The following is a 12,330-nucleotide window of genomic DNA, read 5'->3' as shown; positions in this document are numbered from 1 at the left end:
CTGCTTCTGAACTGAGATGCGGAGAGGTCTGGCACCATCTTCCTCTGGAATCTGCTCCAAGGGAGAGGGGCAAAGAGGGAGGAACCAAGTCGCAAGCCCAGAGGGCCGCCTTTGCCCCCCAGCAGGATGCCTTCCAGAGAAGCTACACAGCGAGGGCCACATCCAGGCATGAAGGTTAAAGCAGCCAGCCCACAAGTTCACGCCTGCACAGCAGAAGGGTGACTCTCTCGGAGGGCTGCCTCTGGTGTGCTGAGACGCCAGATTCCAGCAGCAGGGAGGGAGGGAGGGCTCTGCGGGGCCAGGGGGTGCCAGTGGAAACAAAGCACAACTTCTCTGCAGACACACCATGATCACTTGAGTTGCTCAAAGTCTTCAGGGGCTTCAGGATTTGACCCAAGGAATACAGCAGCTCTGCCTTTTCCCACCACTTGCATGAAAGGCTCCTGCAGCTGTTTCGAGGAGTGCCCTTTGCTTCCGATGAGCCCTCCCTCGGTCAAACTCACAGAGTTGAGAAGAATACAAGTACAAACAGTCCAGACAAGCCACATATGAAGAGCGTCTGTTGCCCCCACCTTATAAACAGTGCGCCATCGCAAGCTGGAGCCACCCAGCGAATGCTGCCCAAAGGGCTCACCCTGGACTTCCATGCCTGCCTTGGGCTTGAAGGCCAAGTTCCCACCCTTTGTCCTTCTGGCGGCGGAGACCCACTCCCTGCACATGGACCGGCACATCACTGGCAATACGCAGCATCTCTAGGCTCCTTTGGAGTAGTCAGAACACATGGCACACCTTTCCTCAGTCATCCTGACACCACCAACTCGGGAAGGCAGACTAGTGTGACCATCCTCCATGTGACAGACGTCAGATGGCTGAGGCGGGAGGTGTTAGCTTGCCTAAGACCCCCCTGTGGCTCCAGCACTGCTGAGACCCACTGAAATCCAAGGGGGACCAATCCATGGGAAATCCAAGGTACATCAGTCCATTGTGGAGGATTTTACCTTTCAATACTGGGCTCGATCCAGTCCTTCAAATCCCATTGATTTCAATTTGTGGGAGAAGAGGGAACTTCACCATTTTTTCCATTAGGCTCAATGGAACTTAGCAGAGCTTTACTGTGGCTGGATTGTGCCCATTGCTGGAGAAATGGTCAAAGAAACATTTTGTATTACGTGCAAAAGAGAGCAGCACAAATTGTTTCCAAATATCCAGGATTGCTACAGAGATCTAGAAGAGATGGGAAGGTTGTGCTTCCAAAGGAAGGAAAGATCTGATCCTGGTTCCTGGCCAATAAAACTGGGATTCCAGACACGATGGCTCTTGCTCTGGATGGTCCCTTCTACGGACAGAGATCTTAAGAGCCGAGTCCAAGTCATGACCAGACCTGGGTCCTTGTTGCCCCTGAAAACATCAGAGGAATGTGGAGGCAGGCGATGAAGCAGGGTCACAGGAGATGACCTGGCCGTAGAGATTCAAGAGCAAGAGTGATGGCGAACCATTTCTGGACTTCAGCCATGTTGGGAGGAGGAAGAGACCGGCCCCCGGCCCAGCCCTCGGGCCACGCAAGCCCTCGGGACTGGGCCCTTCCCTTGGTCAGCTCCTGCTTTGCTGCTCACGGATCTGATCGCTGGCCCGGCTTCCACGCCGCAGTGGTCCGACCTGAAGTACAAGCTCAGAAAACAGAGGGGTGAGCACATGGCCAAGACAAGTGAACTGTTCACAGCTGAATTGGGGGTGGCCTTTGTTTTGGCATTAGTGAGAACCGTTAGCTGATGGGAAACCAGGTCCCTGAGTTTTTAGTCACAGCCTGGTGTGGGCATCTTTAGCACTGCCCTGAAGAGGGCTGCTGTAGAGCCTCCAGTGACCAGCATCCATACTGCAACTGGTGATAGCAGAACGGTTCCAGGGCAAACACTCAGTGGGGTGTTGGCTTTTGAAGGGGGTTCCCTGAGTTGTGCAATTGCCATCTGACTGGGGGGTGGCTGTTGCTGCTGCTCCAAGGATTAAATGCCCAGGTTGTCAACAACTTCCTCATTACAAGCTGTTGAAGCAGATTAAGGAATTAATTTGGAGCGACCCTGAAATTAGAACTTGGAAGTGGATGCAGCACCAGATGGCCCCTCGGACGCTCTCTCAGCCAGGGGACGGACCGAGGGCCAGGCAGCTGCTGGTCGCTCCAACTCTCTTTCGGGGGCAGCCCCCTCCACGCCTCCTTACAAAGAGGGCAGGGAGGCCCCGTCCTTCGCCGGAAGCAACCCGCAGACAATGGTGCATCTTATGTCCTGGAGACAGGCAGGCTGGAGAAGGCTGCTTTTTCAGAGATCCACTGCAGTCCAGGGGTTAGGAAGCAACACTTGGTCCAGAGAGAACTGGGCTAGTTCACTGCATGGCCTTCACATCTGGAGCCTCAGTGGTCCCCGTCGACAAAACGGGAATCATGCGAGGCCCAAACCCCATGCCTGTTTTCTGTATAAAGAAACCAGCATGGTCATAGACACTGGAACTGGGTTCAAATTCCGACAGCCATGGGTGAGCCTGAGCTAACCACTACCTTCTGGACTAAACTACCTCACAGGACTGTTGTTGAGAGGGTGAAATGCTGGGGGTAGGCTGTATGAGCTCCTGGGAAGGGGGCAGGATGCAAATGAAATGAATCCATGAAATGGTTACAGGTGCAGCTCCGAGACCATGAAGGACCCCAAAGGCACCACTGCATCCAGAGCACTCCTGGGCCCTGCAAGATGGAGGGAGAGCCACATACACTCAGCCTGCAGCACCATCCAGATTTATTTCACCATTGGTTGAGGGAGGATCTGAACTCAGGTCTCAGTTCAGCACACCAGCACTAGCTTTGGCCTGGCTGCCCATCTGCAAAGGCCAGACCCACCCTCACCTTGGCTTACTTCTTCAAGCCAAAGAGGGACAAGGCCTCTCTGCAAAGCGGAGTATCCCCTCATGGCTCCAGACTTCCCTCAGACCACCCCCCAGCAAGTTCCAGGGACAGGAGGAGGCAGCAGCAGCATCAGGAAAACCAGCCTCACTGCAAGGCCAGGACCCCCCCCCGCCCCCCGCCCCCCCACATCTCCTTCTAGGCACTCCTTGTTGATGGGGCCGTGGAAAGAGGTTCCATTTCCATTTTTTGGCTGTGTGTTTTCAACCTTGCATTTCTCAGTGACTCAAAGTGGCTTGCAGAAAAATACAAGTCATCAGTCATAAAATGTCAATGAAGGTCATTCCTCAAACATGCCATTTAACCCAGCCACGGCAAAGTTCCTTGAACTGAACCACGAAATGCCTGTGTGAACTGAAACGTGTGCACTGTTGGCAGGGAAAGTGACCAGGACCGGGCCCCGGCAGGCCTCTTTCAGAAGGGCACACGGCAAAATCCAGAAGCCGGGGCTGCAGCAGTGGGGCAGAGGCGGCAGCTGCCGGATACCGAGTCAGACCCTTGGCCAGGGTTAGGGGGCAGCTCCCCTCCAGAGAGGAGGCCCTGGACTGTGCTGTGGAGAGAGGCTGGATTCAACTCCAGCCACATACAAAGGGGCCAGAGACAGGCCTCATCCCAAGACCCCGAAGCCCACAAACCAGTGGAAACAGCACAATTAATCCTTGTGTGCTTAAAGACTCTTCTGCAGCTCAAGCTGATGATCAGAAGCTGGGATTAAGGCCTTGGTTAGAGGGAGTCTTCGCAAGACCACCTTCTCGGTCTGTAAAGCTGCTGGGATCATCCTCTCCGAGGTCCCAGCAGCTCCCACGCCAATTAGAGGAGTCCGCACCCAGCAGGGGTCTATGCAGCCCCCTCCTCTTCATGTTTTAAATGAAACCCTGTGTAATTCTGGATCACACCACAGCTTAATCTGATTAAAAATCTGAGCTCATCCTCCGGCTGATCATGCCCTGGGCATCCAGGCTGGCAGTGTGCACAGCTTGGGGGTCGTCATTATCCTTGAGGAAGGTGCTCCTCAGTGCCCGTGATGGAATCTCGGTCCTTGGGAAGGATGGTGCCTGGATGGCGCCCGGGGATTTCTCTCCTCCAGTGCGGGGTGCTGGAGTTGCCCTCAAGGGCACGTCTCCAGTTTCTGGGTGATCTGCCGGGCGGGCTTCACCGGCTGCCATGCCCAGCAGCGGCCTGCCGGGCTCTCCCTCTCCGGGCTGGCTGCACCCCAGAGCGGCCCTTTTGCTGGCGCCGTCGCTCGCTGCTGACGCCCACAACGGGGAGGTTTCGGGATCCTGCTGTCTTCCGGAGACTGTTGTCGCCACCGACTCCCTTTTGTCCCTGCCGGGCTTCGTTCCTTTGCGTGTGTGCGCCATTGAGAAGCTGCCCTTCGGCGAGGGGCTCCCAGGTCTGTGCACTGGAATGGCCGGCAGGGAAAGGGTCTCACGTCATGGATGGTTTTAGGAAGAGTCTCCTTTTTGGAAGGGAACACCCGGGCGACCTGTTAAGAGCTCTGCACAAGAACCACGGAGACTGCTGGGAGCTCTGTTGGCCAAGACACGGAACACACAGAGTATCAGGCCAAGGAGGTGGAGAGAGAAAGGGAGGAGGGGAAAGGGCAGGGGAGGGCCACTGACCCACGTTGCGGGGGGGGGGGAGTCTGCTGCGAAGGAGCTCTCCCAACAGCCACCAGAAGGAAGACAGGAGGGCCTCAGAAGTGGTGCTCTTTGAACACAGGTGCATAGGAAGCTGCCACGTACGGAGCCAGGCCCTTCTTGGTCCATCTATGCTGACTGGCAGGCAGGAGTCTCTCCCAGCCCGGCCCAGAGATGCTGCTGCCAGGGAGGGGACCTGGGACCTTCTGCAGGGAAAGCAGACGCTCCGCCACTGAGCTCACATGGAGGGGGATACCTCACAGCGCTCACATGTAGTCACCCATCCAAATGCAAACCAAGGTGGACCCTGCTTAGCAGAATGCATGCCTTCTACCGCAAGAGCAGCTCTCCATCCCAGTGAAGAATGAGACCCACAAGGGCCCAGATGTGGAAAGTGGATTGGTCATGAAATGACGTGCAGGCAGCTGTGCAGCAGCCATTACGGCTGAGAGGTAGAGGTGATCTTGAATATTTGGTTCCCAGTGGCTATTTTTCTCTGCTACTGCCAACAATGATCAGTGAACAAGGAAATGGACCTGGAAATGAAAGCTACAAAATGGGAAGGAGAAAGAGGCGCTTCCAGAATTTTCCTACAGGTACATGGACGTACATTTTAACAGGTTTAAAAGCAATCACGACCACATCATTTGAACTGAAAGATCCCAGAGTGATCAAAAGGCTCTACAGACATGGGGCCTTCTCAGGGCCAGTGGAGAATCAAACGATCAACTCCACACCATCTGGATTTGTGCCACTGGGGCTCGATCCCTCATTGCACACACACACACACACACACACACACACAAGACCAAAAGACCAATATCATTCCCAGCCTCCCCAGCAAAATCACAGGCAAAGCGGTCCCAACAAGCCTCTCACCTGCTGGGCCATCTGGCTCCAGATACACAAATCATCACACAGCCACCTCTGGGTCTGTTTGCAGAGCTCTGCCAAAGCACCAAAGGCACTAGAAAGCAGCTGCCGTTGGCAGTCCAGCTGATGAAGGGGGAGCCCCCAGCTTCTGGCCTCGCCGAGAAAAGGTCAAGAAGCCACGTGGACTACTAAATGGGACCTGCTGACCTGTGACTCCCGTCTGGCAGGGTCAGCGGCAGCCCTTTGCACCACATGCTGACGGCAGAGCAGACAGCTCCACTAAGGAGCTCCTGGACTGAGCAGTGGCCACGCTGGGAATCATGGAGGCAGATAACGCAGCACACCAGAGCCCTTGACGGGCGGCTTCCAGGCGGCCTGCAAGTGAGAGCAACATGGCCAGGGATGGAAGCCCAAGCCAAGGCCGGCAAGGAGGCCGTGGGCGGGCCCGTGGGAGGGGACCTCCGATCCTAGCGCTCCTGGGGATTCCCTGCAAGCGATGCTGGCCTGGAAGAAACGGAGCCAGTCCCTCGGAGCGGCTTGTGCAGGGTCAGGCCACTGGCGGATGTCACCCAGCACTCTGCCAGCCAGAAGCGTTGGAGAAGCCCAGCAGCCCCCAGATCAGAAGGAGCGTGGCTCTGCATGGGGGGCTGCAGGGAGCCATTGTGGCCGAGAGCCACGGATGTGGCCATGAGTTCTGCACATGCATTGTGTGGAGAAAGAAGGGATGCTGACAGTCCAGAGCCTCGGCCATCCCACATCATCAGGGCCACCCAGGGAGCAGGGGGGGGGGGAGAGCAGTCTGCTTACTGTCTAGTCCTCCGTATAGACCTTGCTTGTCTGTTTTCCTCAGCACAAGTGCCCCCAAGGCCTAAGAAGGAAGGACAGGAGAAAGAGTTCTGGCCCAGAGAAGATGCTCCTCTCCCTTTGCCATGATTCCTGGGGCCCTTTCCTGCCCTTTCTCCAGCTCTGTGAGCTCCCGTTGAGGATGGGCCAGCCAGAACCGCACACAGGGCTCTTGACACAGCAGCAGCAGCATCTCCTGTGCAGGAAGAGGCTGTCCCTCCTCCTGTGCTCCCAGGAAGGCGCTCCAACTCCTCCAAGGGCTCGCTCAGAACTCCAGCTCCCAGGAGTCCAGGAAGAGGCTGCAGTGGCGACTGTCAAATCCCGCTGTTCTGTCTGCAGTGCAGGCCTCTGTCCTGGCTCTGCAAGTGATGTGGCTGGGAGCGGCGCCAGTTCCAAGCCCCAGCTTGACCGGGGCCTGGCAAGTTGACCCACCGGCTGCCCTCTCAGCTCTCCCCACCAGGGGCTGAGCTCTGGGTTCTGCCCAATCCTGGTCTGCTCGGCTTGACCTCTAGGATGGGCGTGTCTGGACATGTTTCTGAGTCCCCCCTCTGTAGAAATGGGGAAATCAAATGTCTGCCTGAGAAGGTGGTTTGGAAGATGGACGACGAGAGAGCAAAGCAAGGTTTGGGTGGCCCTGTCTACACACGATTGGGAATCCTGGCCCACTGTTTGAGATCTCGGGGTCAAAGGGCCAACTCCTCTTCCACAGCCCCAGGAACATCCTGTGCCAGATGGGGCGAGAGTGCGAGCCACAGGGTCCCCCGCCCATCTTCGGAATGGCCCTTTGCCTCTCCCAGACACCCCACCCTCTGCCGCCGAAGACCGGTGAGGAAGGCACTCCACCCTTTCCAGCTGGGAGCCAAGGCGTGGCCGGCAGCCATGGGGGAACACGCCGGCTGGCGGAGTCCACGTTTCTGGGGTCTCCTTCCCACTCCCTCACCGCGGCCCGATCTTTAATGGACGTGCATCCCTCCCAGGGGGCTGCTGGCCTGGGCCCGAAGACGTCCTCTTTCCTCTTCATGGTGAACCACAGAAGGTGCCGGCAACGGTGCTCTCCAGGAACAGAAGGAGAGAAGAAGAGCAGCCCTGCTGGGTCGGGCCAAGGCCCCTCCAGTCCAACGTCCTGCCTCCAGCAGTGATCAACCAGGAGCGCCCGGGAAGCCCGCAAGCGGAGTGAGAAGGGAAACTTCTCAGACTGCCAATGTCTGCCTCAAAAGCTTCTAGTTCTATTCTGGAATGCACAGAAATCACGTTGGCAACTCCCATGAAGTTACAGCCTTGGGGAGTCTTCTGAATGCAGATTTTCCACATCGATGAACCACAATGTTTGGGAAAGTCTGAAAGCAAGAAATGCCAAGAGGGCACGCTCCTCCCCGCACTGCCGCCAGCCCCGAACCCCATCCAAGCTCACTCGGGTCTCCCCGGGGTCCTGGTCCTTGGCTGGCCTCCGCATCGCTGCACCCAAAGGCAGCACTTTTGCAGGCAGCTGCCAGAGGGGCCTCCTCAGCCCTGGACTTCCACCGGAGTGGAAAGAGCGCCCGGAAGCGCCACGGGGCCGGAAGAGCCTCCTCCTCCTCCTCCTCCACAGCAGCCGCCACAGGGCCTTGGGCCCAGCTCATGGCGGGGGGGGGGGGCGGGGGCGGGGGGGCTTCTAGCACAGGACCCGGAGTGTGGAATGACAAGGGAAGCCTCTCGGGATGGATGCCTGGGAGTGCGCCAGGGAGGAGGCTCACCCAGCAGCCGCGTGGCTGCCGCCCCCCCCCGCTCCCCACTTCCTGTCCCAGAGGGGAAATCTGCACTCCTCCGGTGGGAAGGAGCGCTGGCCGGGGCGGGGGGGGGGCGGTCTGCAGGGCTGCTTCCAGCCAGGCCAGGTCTCTCCTCCTGCGCCTGCGGACGAGGGCCAAGCGGCAGCAGGCGCGGGGGGGAGAAGTGAGGCCCCGGCTGGCCCTGCAAAGTGGAGGAGACAGCTGCGGGAGAGGCACGGAGCAGTTATTGAGCTGTCTGTGGCGGACAGGAAGGCTCCCCACCGAAGGCAGCGGCTGAGCCCCTGACTGACCGAGAGAGAGGCTGCCGGCTGCCCGGTGGCCTCTCGGAGCAATCCAGCCGAGGAACTCCAGGCCCTTCCTGACCATCTCTGGCCGCAGATGAACCGCTGCTTTCTTAGGGCACAGAGCAAGGTTGCCCCTTGCGCCCGGCCCGGCCCCCTCCCGATGCACACGGTGAACTCTGCCAGCAGCCTGCCGTGTTTGACGGGTCCGCCTTCTGGACAGGGTTGTAAAGGACAGCAAAGGGCCTCGTCGCTCCGGAGAGGGGCTGGCTGGCTGGCTTCTCCCCAGCAGTCACCGCCTCCCTGGCTCCCCCTCAGTGCTGCACTGGCTGGGCCGGGGTCCCTGGGGCTCAGCCTGAGCGGCTCTCCCGGGTCCCAAGGACGAGCCTTTCCCAGCCTCCCGGGAGATGCTGCCAGGGACCGAGCCGGCAAGCCAAGCAGGGCAGCACCACCACTGAGCTACGCCCCCCCGTCTCAGCTGCTGAGCTGGCTCCAGATCTGGTGGGCTCCTCCGAGAGGCCGCAGCAGGGGCCCGGGGGCTCGGTCCCCTTTCCAGAGAGGGCCTGGCGGTCCAGGGCCCTGCCAGAGCCGGGTACAGGCCGGGGCTCAGCAGCGGGCGCCAGAGCTGCGAGGCTGGGCCCGGAGAGACGGGAGGAGGGAGACAAGGCGAATGCCAGGCTACTGCCGGGAGGGAAACCAGAAGGCTCCCAAAGCACGGGGCTGTCTGGGCGGCCCCCACACAGTCTCACCCCAACGCCCGTGGGGTGCACTGCCACTGGGGACGGGGGTCACAATGCACCCAAAGCTGCTTGGAGACATTCGGGCCCCGAGGCTAAGATCTCCCACGCGGCTGCCGCCAGCCCCCGTTACCCGCCGGCCGGGGGACGTCCAAGCAGACCCCCCCCCCCCCACAGGCCGGCAGGGAGAAGAGCAGGGCTGGGGCACGTCCCTGGCCCGGGATGGCGCCCAGCTCCTGGCTGGAGTGGGGGAGGGAGGGAGGGAGGGAGGGAGGGCTGCTTCACTGGCCACGGCCTCTCGGGGGGGGGGGAGAAGCCTCTGCCGTGCCTTTGCTGTCCGGGGGGGGGCAGCGGATGAGGCCCAACAGCGGAGTGCTGTGAAGGCCAGGCCAGCATTGCAGGGGGTGCAGAGGGGCTGTGCTCATCCCTCCGCCCTTTGAGCTCCAGGTTCTGCTTGCTTTTGCCTGGTCCTAATTTTTAGGATTTCCAGCACCACAGAGAGACAGAAGCACCTGCTGGGCCTGGCCCTTTCCAAAATGCTTCCGTGCAGCGAGCGCAGTGACTGGGATGCATACAAATCTGGACACACACACACACACCGCCCCGCCCCGCCCCGCCCCGCCCCAGAGCCGTGCACACCTCAGGCAGCGCATCCAAGCCGGGTCTGGGCCAGGCTGCAGCGAGCCTCTTCAGCACGGCCTGAGCAGACCCTGGAAGCAGCAAGTCCCGAAGTGGTCCAAAGCAGCTGGCCCTGCCGCCCTGGAGGGAGGCCGCAGGAGAGGCAGGCAGGCAGGGCGGGCCCCGAGTGCGCCCCCCACCCCACCCCGAGGGCCCCGTCACTGCTCCTCCGTGCCCAGCCCTGCCCTGCCCATCCAGGGTCTGAGCCTGAAGGGCCCGGCGGCCAGGAGCAGGCGGGAGGCGGCGACCGGCCCCTCCTGGCCCTGGGCCCCTGCTGCTGCCAGGCCCGCCATGCAGGAGAGACTGAATGCAGAGCCGCCTTGAGCAATTCTCTGCACAGCAGCTCCTGGAAAGGTCACGGGAAAGACCTCTGAGGAGGGAGGGGAGGCCGAGGGCCCCAGCATCGCCTGGGGCGGGGGGGCGAGCATGTTGGACGACGTAGAGCCTAGCAGAATCTCCCCCTCTAACCTTCTGGGTGTGCCTGGGATGGCGCCTGCACAATTGGATTTTGTGTAAAAATACACAACAAATCTGATTTCTGTTGCATTAAGGAGTTCTCCAGTAAAATAGATGAAGCAAAGGATGAAGTAAGCTGCAGTTTTACACGGTCTTCCAGTTTGCTTCCTTCAATACTTGACCACTAATATTAGAGAATATTGGATCAAGGTGCAGTTTGCAGTGAATGTCTCCAAGATGATGCAGAAGCCAAGTGAAGCCACAGGCAAAATTGAGTTGTCTTCCTTTACAGGAAAGGGCTGTAATATGAAGCAAAGGCATAATGCTCTTGACCCGACGCAGATTCCCCAGAAGAGAAGAGGCGCTGCTGGCAAGGGCCACTCTCCAAACAGCGAGCAGCAACAGGGGGCCATTTCGCCGGCGTGGCTAAAAGGCCCCCCCGAAACTGCTGAAAGCCATCTCAGCCGCTGCCCTGCGCCACATCCCGCAAGACTGACCCTGGCTCCAGGACAGGAGCTGGGCCAGTTTCCAGAGGCGGGACGGTGAGCAGGTGCCCAGACATGAGAGTCGGCCCACAGCAGAAGGCAGGCGCCCCTCTGGGCATGGACGGGCGGAGGATGCTCTGCACCAGCCTTGTGAGAACTTTGGAGAACTTCAGCACTTGGGTGAGATTCACGGAACTTATGCCTGGCGTTGGAAGGAACTGACTCGTGCCAGCTTGGCCCTCCTTGTTCCAAAACTGGACGACAGAGTTTGGGGGGATCACTGAGCCCAAGCCACCTCCTGCTGCTGCTGCTGCTACCTTCATGTGCAAGAAAGACCCCTTCCCAGATTTCTTTGAAAAGCGTCCCAAGAAGAAGGGCCTTCCAGGTGTTCTTGCTTCCTGAGGAATGGTCCCTGTGCTTAGGGAGGTTCTTCTCTTGCCTTAGCATCCCGTCTGCTCCTGTTGAGATAGTGAACCACTGAGCAGCATCCCTTTCTCCCTCAGATCCAAGTGCCTGAACCTTTCCTCCTAAGCCGCCTTCTGAACTGTGTGCAGGACAATGTCCTTCTTGAACTGCGACCCCCAGAATTAACAGTGCAGAGCAGACCATACTTTCACTTCCCGAAACTTTGAAAAATAAATAAAAGTGCAACTGTGATACACCAAGCCTGGCAAGGTCTCTCTGCGCATGCTCAGAGATCTCACAGTAATGCTGTGAGAGCACGGTGGGGCACAAGAAATGTCTCCTCCACATCCAGATGTGCCACAGCAGCCTCTCTTAAAGACAGGGACGCTCACAGCCCTTCCCTCCTGACAGTCAGACTCAGAAATAAGTACCCTTGTGAAGGAGGACGTGCATTTGGTTGCAGCCTCCCCATCCATGCCTACTTGGGAGCATTTGAGGCAAGCAAAGCCACCAGCTGCTCCCAAATAAGTGGTTTGCAACATGAATTGCCATCAAATCTTGCTAACTTCCTTCCAAGCAGTTTTGGGTAGGACTGAGGCAAAACTGAGTGAAAAAGAGGAAAATCCAGGGTAAACAAAATATAATCTCTCACACAGCATCTATTTTGGCACTGTTCCAACCATCTCGCTGATAGATGGCCGTGCTCTCTATGGCTTGAAAAATATCATCTCTTTTTAGATTCCTGGAACAAGAATTACTGGTAACAAATTTTCATGACAGACATCGCCACACCATGAGATTATAAATTAGCTATCACAGGAAAGGCTCGCTAATAAGATTGGATGTAAACTTTGGGTCACTTAATTTTAAGGCTCAGCTAATGGGCTAAAGAAAATTGGATATAACCTCATAACATAAATTCAGAAGCAGACTTTCCTGCCCATAAACATGAGCACCGTTAAAAGTTACAGCAACAAGGTCTGTTGTAAAAAGAAATGATCCAGCTCATTTCCATGGTGCGGACTCCTCTTTTGCCAAGGCAGAAAGACTCCACATTTTTGTATCATAGTTATAAAACTGAAGCAATAACATTTTTAGTGCAAGCCTGATCTCAATGAAAAAAGATAAATCTGAAAACATTGGCCCATTTCCATATCATTTGTCATTTGTCATCCACTAATGTTCTCTGTAAAATGACATGCATCAATCATTCCCATCA

The 12,330-nt window shown here is 57.7% G+C and overlaps 1 protein-coding gene across 5 annotated transcripts in view; it reads right to left on the bottom strand.

The window, feature by feature from the left end:
• WDR72 (WD repeat domain 72) overlaps positions 1 to 12,330 on the bottom strand; it is a 55,656-nt gene that overhangs the window by 4,532 nt on the left and 38,794 nt on the right. Inside the window, exon 19 of one of the 5 annotated variants that reach the window (XM_053272777.1) lies at positions 10,207 to 11,164. The exons of the other annotated variants lie outside the window; for them this stretch is intronic. Coding sequence (XP_053128752.1) covers positions 11,163 to 11,164 — 2 coding nt within the window. The 3' untranslated portion in view covers positions 10,207 to 11,162. Of the gene's footprint in view, positions 1 to 10,206; positions 11,165 to 12,330 lie in introns of those variants that run through there. 5 annotated transcript variants of the gene reach the window in all.

The sequence above is a fragment of the Hemicordylus capensis genome, chromosome 10, assembly GCF_027244095.1.
Source record: "Hemicordylus capensis ecotype Gifberg chromosome 10, rHemCap1.1.pri, whole genome shotgun sequence".
In the NCBI taxonomy this organism is placed as follows: domain Eukaryota; kingdom Metazoa; phylum Chordata; class Lepidosauria; order Squamata; family Cordylidae; genus Hemicordylus; species Hemicordylus capensis.
Note: the sequence above shows the minus strand (reverse complement) of the source record. Positions and strands in the feature narration are given on the sequence as shown.